Source organism: Macrobrachium rosenbergii, chromosome 20, assembly GCF_040412425.1.
Source record: "Macrobrachium rosenbergii isolate ZJJX-2024 chromosome 20, ASM4041242v1, whole genome shotgun sequence".
Taxonomy (NCBI): Eukaryota; Metazoa; Arthropoda; class Malacostraca; order Decapoda; family Palaemonidae; genus Macrobrachium; species Macrobrachium rosenbergii.
Genome location: NC_089760.1, coordinates 48,311,364 through 48,331,363, shown reverse-complemented (window position 1 = coordinate 48,331,363; position 20,000 = coordinate 48,311,364). Strand labels below are relative to the sequence as shown.

The window sequence follows — 20,000 nt, the reverse complement described above, 5'->3', positions numbered from 1 at the left end:
GCTCCGCCCAACCAACCACATTCACATCAGGCTGGTGTTGGACAGCGCTGTATGGTTCATTGCATCAACAGGAGCGGCTCCAAGTCTGGTTGCGTAAACCAGGTGATGGTAGCTATCTTCTCCCTGGCGAACAAACACGGTTGGCATCTGTCAGACACCCACCTAGCAGGGGTGCGGAACGTGGTGGTGGATTCCCTGTCAAGAACCACTCCGTTGGAGTCGGAGTGGTCTCTGGACGATCTGGACGAAGAGTCATTCAATTGGATTCGCCGCCGGGTTCCGGGACTCCAAGTGGATCTGTTTGCTACGGAGAGCAACCACAAGCTTCCTGTTATGTAGCTCCGAACCTGGAACCTCAGGCTTATGCCACGGACGCGATGACCATAGATTGGAACAATTGGGAGAGAATTTACTTGTTTCCTCCAATAAACATACTGTTGACAGTACTACACAAACTCAGGTCATTCAAGGGCCAACTGGCTCTAGTAACCCCCTATTGGCCGAAGAGCAACTGGTTTCCTATACTTCAGGAGATCAAGTTGCGGAGTCATCAGATTCCCAATCCCAGACTGACCCAAGTAGTACAAACAAAGACTGTGTCAGCTTCCTTAAGAATTCAGAAAGGCCTAGTTTTATGGACTTTGTAAAGTTCGCTGCTAATAAGGGAGCAAACATTGACCCCGCTAACACTCTGTTTTTAGAATCGGATAAAAGAGAGTCTACAGTGAACCCTCGCTACTTCGCGGTTCGACTATCGCGGATTCACGACTTCGTGGATTTTTTCCATTACGTATGTATATTATAAGAGAAAATATATAGCGGATTTTCCGGAAATTTCAAAAATAGTCGCGATATATGAAGACCCAAATATTTCATTAATTCCATTAATAATTATTAATATCTGCTAGTACTGTTGGTTCATTGCATTATGACATAATTCAGTACAAAATAAAATTAAACAAAAAGAGAATGTGATCATACGATAATTCATTATAGTACTAGTAAAATTAAACTGAACATGAAACGCTAATCAGATGCAGTCTGACATTGTCATATTTGAATGGTGTAAGGCTGCTGATGGCTACATACAGTGAACCCTCGCTACTTCGCGGTTCGACTATCGCGGATTCACGACTTCGCGGATTTTTTCCATTACGTATGTATATTATAAGAGAAAATATATAGCGGATTTTCCGGAAATTTCAAAATAGTCGCGATATATGAAGACCCAAATATTTCATTAATTCCATTAATAATTATTAATATCTGCTAGTACTGTTGGTTCATTGCATTATGACATATAATTCAGTACAAAATGAAATTAAACAAAAGAGAATGTGATCATACGATAATTCATTATAGTACTAGTAAAATTAAACTGAACATGAAACGCTAATCAGATGCAGTCTGACATTGTCATATTTGAATGGTGTAAGGCTGCTGATGGCTACATATATACTAATTATAAAATACAAATGTAATGAATGTGCATCTTTTCCATGAATCTTTTGTACTGCATCCAATAATATTGTTTGTTGCAAAAATCACATCTCGAATAAACCTATACTACTACAACAAAAAAAGCATAAAATAGCGTAAAGTATATTTGAATTTGAAACTAGCAAGTAAGATGGGTTGTGATTGGTTCCATTGGTGATAGATGACGAATCAGCTCCCAAGTTTTGTAATCTCGCCTGTGATTGGTGTTTTGACCGTTTCTCTGACCCGCAGCAGCTTCCCTTGTCTCTGACCCGCAGCATCTTCTCGCGGCCACTTCGTTTCCCGCTCTCTCGGTAGACAGATGCTGTTTACATTACCAGTGACAGTGTGTGTTTGAAGTTGAACTTTTTTTTTAACTTTGTTTAACCCCTACAATGGCTCCCAAGCGTTCTGCTTCTGCTAAGGCTGGTACTGAGCCTAAACGCCAACGGAAAATGATGACGATTGCTGAGAAGGTGACACTTCTCGATATGTTGAAGGAAGGGAGAAGTTACGCGGCCTTGGCCCGCCATTTTGGAGTGAACGAATCCACCGTTCGCTACATTAAGAAGGATGAGGCGAAGATTAGGAAGACGGCTGCCATCACCTTTAGCAAGTCAGCAAAGCAAGTTGTTACGGCTCGTAATAAAACGATCGTCCGTATGGAAGGTGCTTTGTCAATCTGGATTGCCGACTGCCGGCAGAAGAAAATAGCCTTGGATACGAACACCATCCGAACCAAGGCTTTGAGGTTGTATGAGAATTTCGCGGCAAAGGAACCTCAAGATGATGGCGACCACGCTGAAGAAGAAGAGGAAGACGACGAAGATGATGTAGATGAACCTCAAGCAGGGACATCCACTGATTCCCAGCCTCAGACACGACGTTTTACCACCAGCAAAGGATGGTTCGCTAAGTTTCAGAAACGCTTCGGCCTGAAAAGCGTTTCCCTGCATGGCAAGGCTGCTTCCGCTGACACGGTCGCTGCTGAAACTTACGCGAATGAGACGTTCAAGAATATTATCGCTGAAGGTGGATACAAGCCTGAACAAGTCTTTAATATGGATGAGACGGGTTTGTTTTGGAAGAGAATGCCATCGCGAACTTTCCTGTTCAAAGAAGAAGCCAAAGCCTCTGGCTTTAAAGCATTCAAAGATCATGTTACCCTCGTGATGTGTGGCAATGCTGCGGGATTTTTGCTAAAGCCAGGGCTTATTTATAAGTCGAAAAACCCTCGTGCTTTGAAAAATAAAAATAAGAATCTCCTTCCCGTGTATTGGATGCATAATCCAAAAGCATGGATAACAAAGATGCTGACCTCCAACTAGTTCCACCAGTGTTTTATCCCACAAGTCAGTAAATATCTCTTAGAGAAGGGCTTGCCATTTAAGATCCTTCTCCTGTTGGATAACGCTGGTGGACACGCGACTGATCTTTCGCATGAGGGCATTCAGGTTGAGTTCCTGCCACCCAACACAACGTCCTTAATTCAACCGATGGACCAGGGGGTTATCAGGGTGTTCAAGGCCCTCTACACGAAGAATACCTTGGCGGACCTCGTTGCGTGTGTGGATGCCGCCCAAGAAGATGAGGATGAAACATTCAATTTGAAGGCGTACTGGCGGCAGTACACAATTGCCACGTGCCTTCAGAACATCCAAAAGGCACTGCAAGAAATGAAACCTGCTACTGTTAACGCGAGCTGGAGGAAGTTGTGGTCCGAGATTGTTTACGACGACGAGGGATTTACGCCTGCCGAGATTCAACACTCTGCAGTACGGAAATCTGTGCAGTTGGCTGCGATAATTGGAGGTGACGGGTTTGGCAACATGACGACGGAAGACGTTGACGAGTTGTTGGACTGCCATTCCCAGCTGCTAACTGGCGCAGACCTCGAAGACCTGACAAAATCAGCCAGTGAGGAAGAAAATGAACCACAAGAAGAGACCCAAGAAGTTGTCGAAGAAACAGGCTTAACATTAGAACGGCTTGCCAAGTTCTGCAACCTAGCGAAGGAGCTGAAAGAATTGTCACAAGAATGGGACGAGGATATGGTTCGTTCTCTGCAGTTCTGCAACAAAATCGATGAAGACATGACTCCCTACAGGATGCTCTTCGATCGAAAAAAGAAGCAGCGGCAGCAACTTCCGATCACAATGTTCTTCCAGCCTTGCAAAAAAGAGCCAGTTCCTCCTGCTACTATGCCTTCGGAAGAAATTGAAGAAGTGTCCCAGGAAGAAGTTGAAGAGGTGTCCCAGGAAAAGACACCTCAGTCTGAAGAGACGTAAAATACAATCATTGGCTGCACAGTAGAAGACATCATCAGCTTCATCATCATCATTTCTACTGTGCAGCAAATTCATCGCCATCATCATTCAAGTTTTTCTTCAACTTCTTTCATGGTGGGTACAGTAACAATCTTTATTTCTTTATATACTTTAATATTCTAACATTTTAATATTAGTGCCTGTTTTAGATTAGGCATTAAGTGTTCTGTACATTAAAGGGTGGTTTGTTAACAGTACATACGAGGAGGGCTTTATTGTAACTTCCAACTCTATCGTGGTGAGTAAAATACTGTACAATTGTACAGTACGCACCATAACAATCTTTCTATTTTTTTATGTTCACTTACTATTTTATTGCTTATCATTTGTGCCTGTGTACTGTATGTACGTATTGTAGATATCTGTACATTACTGTAAAGGGTGGTTTGTTAACAGTACTATGTAAAGGGAGGGTTTTAAAAGTCTGAATACATGTTAAATAAATACTGTAAATATGTAAATATAGTGTCCCTACTTCGCGGATTTTCAGCTATCGCGGCCAGTTCTGGAACCTATATACCACTATAAACGAGGGTTCACTGTACTCTCAGGCAATATGATTCAGCGGTCAAAAAATTAGCATCCTTCTTGAAGGCATCTGAAGCTCATACTATGACTACTAACTTAGCGATTACTTTCTTTAGGTCATTGTATGAAAAAGGCCTTGCTCCGGCTACTATTACTACAGCTAAATCAGCCTTGAAGAAGGTATTTTTGTATTGTTTTCAAATTGACCTTACAGATTCATACTTTTCATCAATTCCTAGAGCATGCGCTCGTTTGAGACCCATAACACGGCCGCATTCTGTTACGTGGTTCCTCAACGACGTTCTTAAGTTAGCCTCTGATATTGACAACTTACAGTGCTCTTACCTGGATCTGTTAAGGAAAACCTTATTTTTGGTTAGCTTGGCTTCAGGTGCCAGAATTTCAGAGCTGTCGGCTCTCGCTAGAGGTGATGATCATGTTGATTTCCTTCCATCCGGAGAAGTCCTTCTCTCCCCTGATCAAAGGTTCCTAGCTAAAAATGAAGACCCTCAGGACAGGTGGTCCCCTTGGAAGGTGGTGCCTCTTCCACAGGACCAGTCCTTATGCCCAGTTCATACCTTGAGGTCCTACCTACTTAGAACTCCACAGTGCAAGTCGGGTCCTCTTTTTATCAGGGAGAAAGGTGGAACTCTTTCTTTGAACGCTATAAGGCAGCAAATCCTATATTTTATTAAACAAGCCAACCCAGATTCAGTCCCCAAGGTTCATGATATCCGGGCGGTAGCTACCTCTACCAATTATTTCCATAACATGGATTTTGCTGAACTTACCAAGTATACAGGATGGAAATCACCTCTAGTGTTTAAGCGCCACTATTTAAAATCACTCGAAGCCCTGAAATTTGCTGCAGTGGCTGTGGGGAGTGTCATCCCCCCACCCAAATAATCCTTAATCCTCTTCCTTTTCCCCCCCGCCCGCCTGCCTCATTTGTTTCTCTGCCTGCTCTTAAGGTTCAATCATGCCTCTCTGCCTTGCTCCTCATAATTGATGTTACTATTGCCCGTATTCGGATTATCTTGGTGATTGTATTTTGATGTGCTGTGAATTTGGATTGTGTTAGGGGTACTGGATCTGTTTTTTATTTATGCTCCATGTACCTCAATGATTTTTTTATATCGTAAGGTCACTCTTTTCCCTTAGATTTAAGTTCATGTTTAATTGTCTGTGACTGTATCTTGTTGGGTGTGTCATTTTCCACCTGTAACTGGTTTATAGTCTGTTTCTGTACATTGTTCTTAAAGTTAAGTTGTTGCCCTTACCTGTTATGGGTTGCTTTTGTATAGAGAGTTATGATTATTAAATCTATTTTTCATAGCATTGTTTTTTGTTCAAATCACCTTGTTTTTTAAAAATTTTTCCCCTTTTTAGCTTTGCAGTCTTGGCATGGTTCTCTGTTACTATTTCACCGGGTGACATGGGGCCGAGCTCAGAAAAGGGATTTTGACAAAGGAAAAATCTATTTCTGAGGGAGGCCCCATGTCACCCGTGACCTCCCAAGGCCTGGTTTCCCCCCCTTCTTGCACATGCCAAGCCCGGCGGTGGTGCTAGCCTGGAATGGTGTAGGTGGCGCTGGAGTCGCCGCTTGGCGGGCGGGTGAGCGTGGGGGCTGGAACGGCTCTCTACTCTTCCGGGGGATTTTGACATGGGGATGTCTGTCGAGTGTGGCTCTGTGGTTGTGATTCCTTCACTCACCCTTGGTTATACCGACGTCTTCCATATGGAAGTCGATCGATCTGGGGTAGTAACTCCAGCATTCCTGAAAGCATTTTTCTCTGGTATGCTTAGCAATATTTATACCTAGAAATTCGTGTTAGTATGGAATTTCACCGGGTGACATGGGGCCTCCCTCAGAAATAGATTTTTCCTTTGTCAAAATCCCTTTATTTTAAAGCATTACAGCAGGTTACTGAAAACAGGGATGTAAATCCATAGATTCTCCTGATGGTATCTTCGGTGGTGTTTCTTCTATTTTTTCTTTTTTTGAAGTCTGTCTGATATTTTTAGTACTTTTTCTGTCGACATGTTTCAACCAGCTCGATGGCCATCTTCTGGAAACACGGTGCTCGTGGCGGTATATATAGGCGGGTCTCAGATCAGGTCGATTTTTAATTGGCTGCCTGAGGCAATTCTCCTCGGGCAAAGTCTCCTCTCGCGTGGTGATGGTTGTATGCGCTCTCGCATGCGTGTGTTGGAGTGCACGTTAATGAATGTATTATTCAGAGGGTCTCTGCCTGCAGATGGACGTTCCTGATTGGTTCGCTTATCTAGAGTGCCAGTAGGTGCCGCCCTTCGTGCCAATGTCAGGAGAAGGAAGGTCTCCTGTGTGGTATTGAGACTCTGCTTCTCTCTCCCAATGTGTAGGGGTTCCAGGAGGTGTAGGCAGCAATGATCAGTTGCTTGATCTATTATCTCTTTGTTAGGGATAATGTCATTCCTTTTTATTCTCAGGTTATGGGCAGTCCTGGCATGATAAATATGGCATCCTCTTGGGTATGACAGGAGATCCTCTTGGAGAAGCGCATGGTAGTCATACCTATGAAAGGGCCGAGGCACTCTCGGATGGGGCATTTGTATCGGTAGAAAACCGGGTAGGTGTGTGACTAGCTCCATGCCTGTTTTCAACTGGAACCTGACTTTTCTATTACCATAGATCCTTTAGTGATTGTTCTTCCCTTCTCTTTTTGCAATAGTCTGATCAAGGATGTAGTTTTATCACTAACTGTCCCAGGGATACACTCCTAACTTGCTTCTGTGCTTGATCACCATGAAAATTAAAAGGATTTTTCTCCATTTGGCTTGGGTGGGTTTGTTACTCATTTTGACACTTAGTTGATATCTTTTGTTATTTTTGGAATCAAAATATTTTTAAAATTTTAAATCAACAATTGAATGTAACTTCTTTTTTCCATTAGAATTTTCTTCAGGAGGAAATTCTACTTCTAGAAACCACTTCTTCTCCCTTGATGTCACAATTTTGCTACCTACTATACAGAGGTACTCAGACTTCCTCGCAGTGATCCCTTGAAAGTGATTTTGAACCTATTTTCTCTTGGAACTTTCAGATACTTGTACATGTTCTTACCCAGAAGCTTTCTTGTCTCTTCAGGTCTTCTCTCCTTAGTAGAGCATCAATATGCCAACTATTTAAGTCAATACCTTGGCTAGGTAAAAGTAATGGGTTTGTAGTGAAACAAATGTAAGTTTTTAATACCAATATCACAGTGACCTTCCATTTGATCTTTCCTATATGGGAATGTGTCTGGGTACTTTGCAAGCGCACAGTTTGGGTAATTAAAAGTAATGGTTATGTATCTAGAACAATAATTTTGTCTAAAAAATATTTACAAAAATTATGCTTAGATTTCAAAATATATCACACACGGTGTCAACTAAATTCAAACTGTTAACCAAACTCACCTCTGGTACAGAGAACAGGGATAACCAATCAGGATTAATAATTGATCGAAAACCTCGAATAAATGATATGACCTGCTCCCTTATCTGGGTATGCATCTTAAAGTGGGCCATCAAGTGGATATAAACTATTTTATTGTCATTTGTGACAGCAATAGCTTTGCCTCCAGGCCGTAGTTCATGGGTGATAATCTGTCCCAAGTAATCTTCGTCATATGAAAAAGTTAAGTCAAGGTCACTTACATCTCCATCATAATGCTGAAATACAAATCAAATAAAATCAGATGTACATCATTAACAGAGAATTGTTCAGTAGGCTCACTGAAAATTATTTTTCATAACACTAAATTCTTGCATTTTAAATCGCTGCCTTAACATTGCCATTATACCTCTGTATCTCTAGGAACAGACAATCCAGACCTTACATAAGAAAATTACATTTTTATAATAAAATAAAGTTTTATGCATACTTACCATGTAATTACGTAGCTATAGTTTCAAACTATCGCAGCAGCTTAAATTCAAAATTCGCACTACCACTTCAATTGTTCAGTGTTTAGTGTAGGTGACTAGTCCCGCCTACTGACAGGAGTACTAGGAACGACTTAGCAGACAGCCCCATTCTGTTTGTGCCCTTATGTCCGTGCGAGGGGAGGGAGGGAGGAAAGGCTCCAATTTTGTAACTACTTGGTAAGTATATATAAAACTTTATTTTATTATAAAAATGTTGTTTTTATATAAGTAACTTACCAAGTAATTACATAGCTGAATCCCATATTGACAGGTGGTGGGATACATGGACATATTCTGCTCCAAAACATTAAGACATGTAATGAATTTGAAATAGAAAAGTTGCTAGCATTGAAGACAATGCTTGTTGTTCCTGATCAGTCAAGAGAGCTCCTGCAGGAGAATACTGCCTCTGGTTGGTGCTTATCTTAACCTGTAGTGGTGTGGTAGTATAGCCATGGAGCTCCTCTACTTCAGTGGGAGCTTTGCAGCCAAGGAGCACTCTGAAGTCTGCCAATGCGTACCACACACCCCCGCAAATAGCTAAAAATCTGAGAATATTGTACTTAAAACCCTCTAAAAACACTTGGAACTGCCCACTTTGATAGTTTAAATGCAAGAAAAACCTGTAAAAATGCTTATATCTGAGTATTTTAATAGTTTTATCACAAAAAGTGCATTTATTCATGAAAATTATATAAAAATGCAGTACTGTAATTAGTGAATATATCTCAGTGAAAAATACCGCGAATGGGCAAATTTTTCCACGAATAATGGCTAGATATGTTCCACAGAAAAACCCGCAAATGCGTGAGTCCGCAAATCATGAGAACGCAAATACGGGGGGTTTACTGTAATATAAAAACAAGTGCCCTTGCCCTACCAGACAACACTGTCACCCACACTGAAATATAAATCACAGCCCATCCACCGAGAAAGGTGGGTGCCCCAGGTACATTGCAACCCCCCCCCCTCCAAAATCGACACCTCACCAAGGTGAACGAGATAATAGGAGAAAATCCTACAATTCCTTCTGCAATACCATGCCAGTCACTAATAATGATCGCAAGGTACTGTAAAATATTAACACTGTTTTAACTTCATTAAAAGCCGTGAGAAGTGACGAACGATTACACATCCAGAAGGTCAACTGCAGAACGAAAGTAAGGGGCATTTTGTTCCTGAAAGCTAATGAGGTAGAAGCTGCTCTGATGCCCTTAGCTTTCACTAAAATGCAGTCAAAATGCTCTCCTGAATCTGAGTGGTCTCAGAAATATGGTTCATTAGGATGAACGACAATGCTTTCTTAGATAGAGGGCGAAAAGAGTCCACGTCACAACACTATAGATTATGGATGGCCCTTTGCTCTACCGATCCTGCTCTAGTAATACCTGAAAACTCCAACTGGATAGAAAGCTCTCTATTCTTCCACAGATCCACGAATGAGGAAAGAGTTGGACCCAGACAATCGGGAGCTGGCACCAAGCGCTGGTTGCTCTGAGCTGGCGCCAAGCTGTAGTTGGAGCCAGCCGAGCTGGCTGCCAGGTGAGCTAGATGCTTGGGAGCTGGTGGAGTGCTCCTAGACACTAGGAGCAAGAGCTGTCGCCAGGCGAGTTGGAAGTCAGGCGAGGTAAGAGCTCAGGAGCAGGTAGGCTTTCCTGGGTGCCAGGTTGTAAGTGTCAGCAAACAAGCTGGAAATGCCAGGTGAGGTAGTCGTTCAGGAGCTGGTGGGTGCTCCCAGGTGCTTGGAGCATGAGCTAGCACCAGGCGAGATGGAAGACAGGCAAGGAAAAAGCTCAGGAGCTGGTGTAAGCTCCTGGGTGCCCGGACCCCTGTTCCTGGCTGTCAAGAATGTCTTCTCTTCCATAAGTTCTTAAGGGAGAAAGACGTGTCCAGGTCTTGGAAGGGTCCTCATTCAGTGCTAAACTTCCAAGGGTAAACAAGCAAACCAAATTACTAAGTCCGTAGCTCGATACTCCTTAATGATGGAATATGTGAGGTTCTAGATTTTCTCAGAAAAGAGGCAATCCGCACTTCGGGTCACAGATGTCTCAGAAGAAGGAACGAGGCGTCTGCGACACCATCTACAGAAATCGTTCACTATCTGATAGATAGGTCTAGGCTCTAGAAGACTGACATCTGCATCTAGCTACGTAAATCCCCATATTTGCGGTCTCGCTATTTACGGATTTCTCTGTGGACCGTATATACACATTATTCGCGGAAAATTCACCCATTTGCGGTATTTTTCACTGAGAAATATTCACTAATTACAGTACCGTATTTTCATATTTTCATGATTAAATGCACTTTTTGTGATAAAACTACTAAGATACTCAGGTATAAGCATTTTTAGAGGGTTTTTTCGTGCTTAAATTATCAAAATAGGCAGTTCTCAGTGTTTTTTAAGGGGTTTTAAGTATTCGCGGGGGCGTATGGTACTCATCCCCGCGAATACTGGGGGTTTACTGTACAGTATAGCCTTTGTAGTATGCCTTGAAAAAACCTTACGTTCTGACAAGTTTCTGAGCAGTGTGAAGTCCTTCCTGGTAAGAACGAGCTACCCTTGGTGGTATCTCTTCTAAGTAAGGCTGACTGAGAGATATGGGCTGAGGAAGGAGTCTTGGAGAGTCCACCAACCACCTTGGCAGGTTCGGAAATCATTATATCATGGGTCAGAATGAGGTTATGAGGGTCATCGTAGCGTTGTGATGAACCTAAAAATTGTTCAGCACTTTCTTGACTACGTTGAAGGGCGCAAAGACGAACTTGAGGCATGGTGTCTGCCGCCCATGCTAGAGAGCCTGAGACTGGAGAACACAAGAGAGGAAGACGAAGGTTCCTTAACCCTCAGTGGATGGATTGAGCTTCAGTGTGAATTAAAACAGGTTTGGGGAGGTGGACAGATTGTGCTTCAGTGTGAAGCAGAATTACACACCACTTATGGTAATACTGATTCGAAACAAAGGTGCCAATACTTCTATATGCTATAAATTCAATAATGGCAACTTTTATACAGACGTGAGAGTTAGGCCAGTATCAGTAATGCTTGTGACTTCAAGGGGGAAGGTACTGCATCTCTCTCTCTCTCACGAGTCTTTTTTGTCTTTTTGTAAATTTCCTTGTAAATATATGAAGGGGCTGCTATTATTTTTTGTTTTTGTCTTTTACGGTAGTATGTCGGTTGTAAATGTAATTTTACAAAGAAAATTTCAAGGAAATATTAGAAAAAGCATGTAAAAGTAAAAAAAAAGTTACTGAATCTTCCTTATAGTAAATTTACGTGAATATTTTACAACAAATATGCAAAAAATTTGTTACTGCTTTTATTTCTTATCTGTTTTGATATTGTGTGAGCAGTAATAATAATTTTACAAAATCCAAAAAACTTATTTATTAAAAAAACATATATAAGTTGGTAAAATTTACGATTATTTTGTAAATGAGGCTCCACAAGGGGTTGTAAATGGTAATTTTCAACTTCTCGTGGAAGGTAGGGAAAATTTTTTAGAATTTTTTTTATTTATACAGGGTGAATGTACGTGTCATTCTCTTTCCATTGATGTGATTTTTTTTTATTTTGTCGACCTCAAAGTTTCCCCGGTCTGGGGTTGATAAATTATGCTGTCCCTTAAGGGTTAAGGTGGCAAACAGGTCCAAAGTCAGTCTGTCCCATAAAATTCAAAGAACCCGACAGAGAAGGGATTCTGGGTCGACTGAGAGGTAAGAACAGGCTTCTGACGGCTCAGATTGCCCCCAGAACTTAGTTAAACTGAAAAAATCGAGTGACTAGAAAACACGATTGATTGTCCACAGTAAAAGCTCTCTTGCAGTTGGTGGAGAGAGCATGAGTGAGACAGCCTCCTTGCTAACATAATAAGGTAAGGACTGTGGTCTTGTCTAAATGAATTATCACAGTCTAGGAGTGAAAAAAGGGTTGTGAAGCACTGAAGCCCCAAACGAATCGCTTCAGCTTTCTGACAATGATGTGCAGGCTCTGTTTTTCCAGGGTACACAATCCAGAAAACTTCTGGTTCCTTGAGCAGGCTCCCCAACCTAAATGAAGGTGCTGAGCAGAAGACTAAGTCTAGTCTCAGAGAAGGAACTTCCTTTCTGAAAGACTAAGTTTAGACAGCCACCACTGCATGTCCGACTTAATTCCGGGCCTATGGGAAACAATGGTATCCGGTTATATTTCCCCGTCCCAGCTGGTCTTGTATTCAACATCTTCAAGCTTTCTTTCGAAGGGAAACAAGGATGTCAGCTGTCCTGGGATACATGGACATATTCAGGAAACTTATGATCATGGTCAGAAAAAGATGACTGTAAGAGCGAGGACGCAAGAGAAGGCTTATGCCATAGAGGCCGAAGCCTAGATCCACAAACTGGAAGAATGGATGATTAGACGGTCTGGTTTTGTCTCCATCCTAAACTTTGTTCTCTAACCAAAGAGAGAAAGGGAGCTGTGGGACAGGATAACAGAGATGTGTCTAAAACCAAGTGTAACGAATTTCCCTGCAGACCAGAAAAACAGTCCATGAGCAGAAGCTAGGTTTTCAGAGGCAGGAGCCTAGTCCTGGCTAAATAGTGCCAAGTGCTCTGGGACAGATGTTGGAAGTTCAGGAATTGGCATCAGGTGCCAGGAAGATGGCGCCAGGCACTCAGAAGTTGATTCCAGGCATTCAGGAATGGGCGCCGCTACGAATTGGACCAAGAGGGATCCAGGTGCTTTCTCTTCTTGCTTGGCACCCAAGTAAGGTCTTCCATGGAAGAGAGACCAAAGAAGAGACAGATGAAAACCACAGCGAAACTGCAGAAAGGCTTTGAGATGAGGCTAGACTCCTTACTGCTTGGAGAACGGCCAGTGTCATGTGTATCTCCAGCGGCCGTGACGAACCAAAAATGTTATGGTGTTTACTGTCTGTGCTGTAAATCTCAGAACTGGATGAAAACTAAAGGAAGAATTGCAAAACCCTCCTATGAAGTTTGTCTAACCTGAAAACATCTTGGTGGGCGACAGAGTCCCCAGCAGACTCAACATCTAATGTTCCGAGTAAGAAAGAAGGGGCTAGAAAATAGCAGACCATCTGAAAGTACCTTAATTCTCTTGCGGATGGAAAAGGCAAAAAAATTCTGAGATTTGAGACTGAAAGCCAAAAAGTTGACGCTTGCTACAGAGACTGTACTGTAGGCTGATTGCAACTGTGTGGTTCTCACAGAAGTAAAGGAGCACTAGCTCTCTATCTGAGCTTCCAAAGAAAAGCAGAAATCTCTAAAAACCATGTCAACTGTCTTTGTCCGCACAGGACAGGGCTAAGAGAAAAACCAAGGCAAAGCTCTCGGTGAACACTTGGGAGTCCTCTAACTACTTAGCCAGTGCTCCTGTGTCAATGAAGAAAAACCTTGACTTCTAAATCTTGAAAAATCTACAAGGAGGTCTAATTCCGTTGAAACACGGGGGAGGGGGGGACAAAAGACACTTGTCTTGCTCCCTTTTCAACGAAAGTCAAACTCCCAAATCCCTGGGAGGCTTTTTGAGGATGAAGAAAAGTCCCTGCTCAACAAAATGCTTCTAAGCACGTTGTGTAGTCTGATACTGAAGAGGTGGTGCCTGGTGCCCGGATTGTGGCGCTGGACTCCTGATAGCTGGAGCCAAAAGGACAGGTGGACACACAGACACAGGTGGATGCATGGGGCTAGGTGGATGCATGGGGACAGGTGAACCCTCGGACACAGGAGAACATTCGGACATTGGGCGCTTATGACACTGGATGCCCCGCTCCCATCTGGCACCCAGAACACTTCTTAAAGGAGGGAGACCGCTTCATAGCCAAATACTGGTGCTCTACCACCGAAGGCTCAGGAGACAAATGGCTGGGACTATTCCAGAAGCTACAGGTAGGCTTGAGACTAAGCTCCTGTTCTCTGGGCCACTTACAAGGCAGCAAGAAAGCACACTCAGCAGTAGATGCATGCCTTTTCAATGGCGTAGAAACACTAGAAAATCGCCAACTAAGCCCCTTGCCAGCACTGGAGTCCGAACCACTAGACGACAATGCATGCACTTCCACCTGGATACCTTTCCAGTGGCTGTCCGTCAATACCTGCAGACAACAGGCTTAGCTGAGGGGCAACTACCAGGGGGCAAATCCCCTTCAGATTACCATGGACTGTCAGTATGCCTCCTCTCAGGTTTAGGGGAGCCTGACAGGGACTGAGTTTAGGTGATCCAAGGGGCCAGATAGCAACCTTCTTTGCTACACGTCCAGCAAGATGCCTTTCCAGTGGCTGTCTGTTGATACCTGGGACCAGACAACAGGCTCGACTGAGGGGGCAACTACCTGTGAATGAACCCCCCAGCCTCCCTTGGACTTCCAGTATGTCTCCTCCCTGGTGCATGGGAGTTTAACAGGGAATTTTGTCTAGGAGCATCAGGGAACTAGTAAACACCACCTCAAATGCACAACACTTCACTATTACAGGGTTAACTTCTGTTAACCCAGACACAAGACTGGCAATGGCATGGGAAGGAAGCGAGGGAGCCAGGCACAGGAGCAAGTGGGGAACAATAAGAGGGCTAGTAGCAGGAGAGGAAATTTTGGATGCGCAGAGAGTTGGTGCCGGGTGCTGGGTGCTCCCAGGTCCTGGGAGATCAGAGCCAATTCTCATCTGTAAAGAACATTTATTCTTCCAAAAGCCCATTGCAACCAAAAATGAAGCACAATTTCTCTCCTCACTACGTTCTGTCCTTACACATTTTTCATTTCTCTGCAAAGGAAAATGTAATAATAAGATGTTTAATTAATTCTTTACCAAAAGAGGTTATGAAGTACACAGAGTATCACCATACAAACACATCTCAATTCCTATCAAACATAATTTGAGATTGCAGATATGTATTCATTACCGAAAATATCGTTTCGGTAGCGAACGCAACATTTACATTATATTACGCTACTCGGTGAAGGAAAATTAACCGACTGCAAATTCACTCCTGTAGTGAAATTATACAACCGGCAAATAATGAAAAAGGCTACTGCAAAGATCCGATGTTTACAGCGAGACTGGCAGAAACAGAATGAGGCTGTTTGCTAAGTTGTTCCTAGTATGCCCGTTAGTGGACAGGACTAGTCACTTACACTAAACACTAAACAATTGACGTGCTAGCATGAATTCTGAATTTAAGTTGCCACAATAGCTTGAAGCTATAGCTATGTAATTGCTTGGTAAGTTACTTATATAAAAATCTAATTTCTGGATCGGGGTCCCGTGTCAGCCGGTGAAAAAGTCCATTCAGCACTTATTTCTAGGTAATTCCGTTGCTATATACCAGAGAAAGCTAAATGAAATGCTGGAGTTACTACCCCCAGAGCGAGCTCCACTAGATGGAGTCGTGTATGGAAAAGGGTGAACTACAAAAACACGGAACCTTATCCTATAGAGATTCCCAATGTCAAAAGTCCCAACGAGAGAGGTGCCGATACAAGCCCATGCACTACTCATGGACTGTATACAAGGCAACACTAGTCGCATTCCATTTTAGCACGCGATTTACGTTCACACGTAATTTCGTTGTGATCCTTATTTTGTGCTCTATTTTGGATTTTTATGGCATCCTCGCAAGGTTCTTCTTCAAAAAACTTGAGTACCAGTGTTTTATTGTTTTTTAGGCGACTGAGGCTCCTTATTTTCCTTTAGTTTAATAATTAAAGGGATTTATAACGCCCGTCTCGATCTCCTCTCACGGTGTCTCTTGACCTCCCTTGGTCTTGGGTCGGCATGTTTGTTTTGTGTTATTTATTAGTATCCCTTTTTATTTGGGATATTTTACCAATTAATGATCCCTAACTTTAGTGGGTTTGATTAATTTTATGTTTGTTCTGTACCCCTTTACTACGAGAAGTGCTGTTTAGCGTTTAGGCTACGAGCTACCCCCTCGGGCCCATTTGCTTTTTATCATGGCTTCATTACGAGAGTGATATTTAACGATTAGGCTACGAGCTACCCCCTCGGGCCCATTCGCTTTTTATCGTGGCTTCATTACGAGAAGTGCTGTTGAGCGTTTAGGCTACGAGCTTCCCCCTCGAGCCCATTCGCTTATTATCATGGCCTCATTATGCTTTATTTTTGTCCCTCACTTCTATTAGCCTTTGGGGATCTTATTTTCATTGGTACTGTTACGGTTTTTACTTTGTTTTTACTTTGTTTTTATAATTTTGTTTATTTTGTGAATTTTGTGTTCCCTTCCTGGTCAAGCGCTGTCTTGCTGTTTAGGCTACGTGGTTCCCCCTCGGGCCTATTCGCTTCTTATTTAGGCTTTATTTTGCCTTGTATTAGACTCACTTCTCTAACGTATGGGAACATGATTTTCACTGGTACATTTAATTTTTGACCTTGTGCTTGGATGCTTTTGATTTTGTTAATTTTGGAGTACTTTCATTTAACTGGAGGTCGGTCATGTCCCTTCACGTTCATGTCGTGTTGGGCCTTCCTATCCTCCTACATGTACCTTATAGAAAATTTTTGTTTTATTATGAATTATCTGAGTTATTGGTTAGCCTTTACCCCTCTCCTAGGCTTCCTTCCTTTACATCGCCTCAGTTAGGTTAGCCTAGGGATTGGCTGTAACACTTTTTCCCTTCGGGGAAAAATCCTTAAGGGAGGGATGATCTCGATCTGTACGTATGAGTTTCATGTCTATGATCTTGTTCTGTACATCGTGTGTTTTATGTCTGGTGCTTCCCTTTGTTTGGTTTTGGCTTGGATATATTGCCAACGTCCACCCTCTCCCTGTTTCGGCTTTTCACTTAGGCTAATGTTCCTAATAAGTTAAGCTGGAATAGCGAAGGTTTACCTGCGTAGCCTATCCTAGTTCAATCCTTCTTTGGGTTGCTTACCAATGGTGACCGGGAGTGCTCTCCCCACTCCTGTTCACACTTCTTTTACCGACTATATATATATTATTTTTTGTGGTATCGAGAATCCCCTTCTCTCCCTTTTATCCTTTGCTCTCTCTCTCCCCTTGGTTTGTTTTCAAGGTTTGTTAACTTTCCAAGGCTTGAGAGCAATTTATCCTTATTTTATGTTGTAGCCTACAGCCCCTCCCTCTGCATTGATTGATTGTCCCTCGGTGTGTCTGAGTTGGCACTCCACCTGGACCTGGAGGTGACCGGGAGTGTTCTCCCCACTCCTGTTTACACTCCTTTTATCTTTCTTTGCTCTCCTGGCCGTTGAGGTTTTTGCCCTTCCTCTCATTTTCTCTCGCTCTTGTCGTGCAACACAGCTTACATAGCGAGGGGATCTATGAGAATCTCTGGGCGCCGGGAGTGCTGTCCCACCCCTGGTCGCTACTTTGGGTTACCAACCTCCTGGCCTATCCTTCCCCTTCCTTTACGTCGACTGTTTCCCTTCGTGGTGCTTCCTACATGTTCGCACCTCACTGTTGGGATCTCATACGAGGCCAGTTAGCGTTTTCCACCTAACTGTCTTCTGTTTTATTTACTTTCGGCGTTCCCCCTCCTTTTTGCTACTACCTGTTCAGTGTTTCGTTATCTTGTTGGGCGCTCTCCTTGCTTACTGCTCCGGCAGTTTTAGTGTTTAGCGGTCGGCGTTTATTCCCCCCCACCGCTATCACTTCGTTCAGGATATCCTCCTCCGGGGGTTTTCCTCTCTTGGCTCGGAGTGCGCCCACTTCCGAACAGTTCATAACCTTCCCACATATTGTTCAAACATGATCGCTTCGGAATGTTCCATTGACTCTGTTTTTGTGTCTATGAGATTTGTCCTGTTAGCCCAGTTTTCTCTCCGGTTTTCTCCGGGGGTTTTCCTGGTCTGACTAGGCTAAGTCGCTGCTACGGTACTCTGCTCCGGCATCCGTTCCAGCATGCCCTTTTCTCATACGTTTTCAGCTGGATTTGTCAAGTGCAGGAATGCTCCGCTATCCTGCAACAAACCAGCAATCACGGAGTCTATAGTTCCCATTCTGGTGCGCAGTCTGTTTTGGAGATTTTATAGTTTGGCACGGAAGGTTATGAAGTACGCTATGCTCTCCCCGAGCAGACTTCTTGATGAACCCGTAGGTTTTATATATACCTGTCGGTTTCGTCTCCGCTAAACTCCGCCTCATGTGACTTTTTCTTGGCTCGGAAGGTTGTAAAGTACGCTATGCTCTTTCCGAGCAGGCTACTTGATGAATCCGTAGGTTTTATTTACACCAGTCGGTTTTATCTCCGCCAAACGCCGCCTCATTTGGCTTATTATTAGTCGTTTGGCACCCAGCAGATTGCGTTGTTCGCTATGCTCTCCCGAGCAGGCTACCTGATGAATCCGTAGGTTTCATATACACCTGTCGGTTTTACCTCCGTCAAGCTTGCTCTTTCGGCGATAAATCGGTAGGTTTCACATATACACCTATCGATTTCCCTCCGCCAAACTCCGTCTCCGGGCGAGATTCTCGTTAAATCGGTAGGTTTCATATAAACCTATCGGTTCTCCGCCTCATGTGGCTTATTAATAGTTACTCTTTCGGTGTTTGGGCTCTCTCCGGGCGAGATTCTCGGTGGATCGGTAGGTTTCATATACGCCTATCGATTTCCTCCACCAAACTCCGTTTCCGGGCAAAATTCTCGATAAATTGGTAGGTTTCATATACACCTATCAGTTTTTTCTTCGCCAAACTCCGTCTCATATGACTTATTAATAGTTGTTCCTCCGGTGTCTGGGGTCCTAATTTTTCCCCCTCCTGGAGGCCGGCTGCAAGTCTCGTAACTCTTCGCTTCAAGTTAACTGTTTACAGAGAGTTTTCTGAAGACGTTGTGGCCTTCTGTCTCGTTCTCGAACCTGTGAACATCGTCCCGGAGCGATAAGTAGGTGCGGGAATAATTGAGGCAAACCTTTTCCGCTTAGCTCGGAATTAGGTGAGGCAAACTTTTCCTTTAGGGGATTCGTTAGCTTCTCATCCCTTTTCGATGGTTCCTGGTCTACCGTCCCTAAGGTGAAATCAGTTAAAAAAAAAAAAAAAAAAACTTTTTTTAAACCAAGAAGACCCGCTCCGGGGCCCCCTCGAGGACGTCTCGGATCTCTAATCCGGTGCCGTCTACGAGTTTGGCCTCGTCTTCTGGAAAGGGACACGGCCCAAGCAAAGCAAGGCGGTTACCCCCTCCTTCCTTTGTTGAAAACTCTTTTACGGGTCTCCTTATAAGGAGCTCGATTTGAGGGTCATTGTCAACCTATTAAACTATCTATCTACCTCGTGGTCTGTGCCTTCCCTTTCCCAGGTGCTTAAATCCCAAGAGATTAATCTCAAGACTCATTGTCAATGGATCACCTGTTAAATCCTGCTCCGTTCCGGAATTCTATCGTTCCGGACACCTCCACCTCTTTTCCCCTCCAGTCTGCGGAACCTTGGCGCCTTCCCTTTGTGCTTCCCAGCATGAAGGCACCCTCCTGTCAGAGGTGTGGGCACACGGAGGTTGGTGGAAGGGCATTTCTTCCCTTCCGGTCTGGTATCCCCTTATCCGGGTTTTGCCAGACTGTCAGAACGAGCATGGATTCTGTCTGGCAGGATCCATAAGTGAGCCCTCATCTTCGCTAGGGGCTGGACACATCGTCTCCGTTGAGAACTCTAACGGAGTGGCAGGCGGAGAATTCCAAGTTCACGCCAGCTGTGGGGTCTTACCGTACTCTCTTTGAGAGCCCTGTTTCCTACCCCTTGTGCTCCGA

General features: G+C 43.5%; 2 protein-coding genes across 2 annotated transcripts in view; one reads left to right on the top strand and one right to left on the bottom strand.

Moving 5' to 3' along the window:
* LOC136849338 (ubiquitin-protein ligase E3B) overlaps positions 1–20,000 on the bottom strand; it is a 961,194-nt gene that overhangs the window by 157,026 nt on the left and 784,168 nt on the right. The window contains exon 17 of the mRNA XM_067122699.1: positions 7,773–8,027. Coding sequence (XP_066978800.1) covers positions 7,773–8,027 — 255 coding nt within the window. The remainder of the gene's footprint in view (positions 1–7,772; positions 8,028–20,000) is intronic.
* Positions 1,625–6,955, top strand: LOC136848892 (tigger transposable element-derived protein 1-like). The gene is made up of 3 exons (XM_067121713.1): positions 1,625–2,759; positions 2,814–3,123; positions 6,804–6,955. Exons 1-3 carry the CDS (start codon positions 1,875–1,877, stop codon positions 6,953–6,955), a joined length of 1,347 nt encoding a protein of 448 aa, XP_066977814.1. The 5' UTR covers positions 1,625–1,874.

What these genes read in the sequence shown, in the direction of transcription:
- LOC136848892 (XM_067121713.1), top strand. Translation starts at nt 1,875, where the DNA reads ATGGCTCCCAAGCGTTCTGCTTCTGCTAAGGCTGGTACTGAGCCTAAA. An exon ending in ATCTCCTTCCCGTGTATTGG is followed by an intron (nt 2,760 to 2,813) that starts ATGCATAATCCA and finishes AACTAGTTCCAC; the next exon opens with CAGTGTTTTATCCCACAAGT. An exon ending in GCAGTACACAATTGCCACGT is followed by an intron (nt 3,124 to 6,803) that starts GCCTTCAGAACA and finishes TTTTATTCTCAG; the next exon opens with GTTATGGGCAGTCCTGGCAT.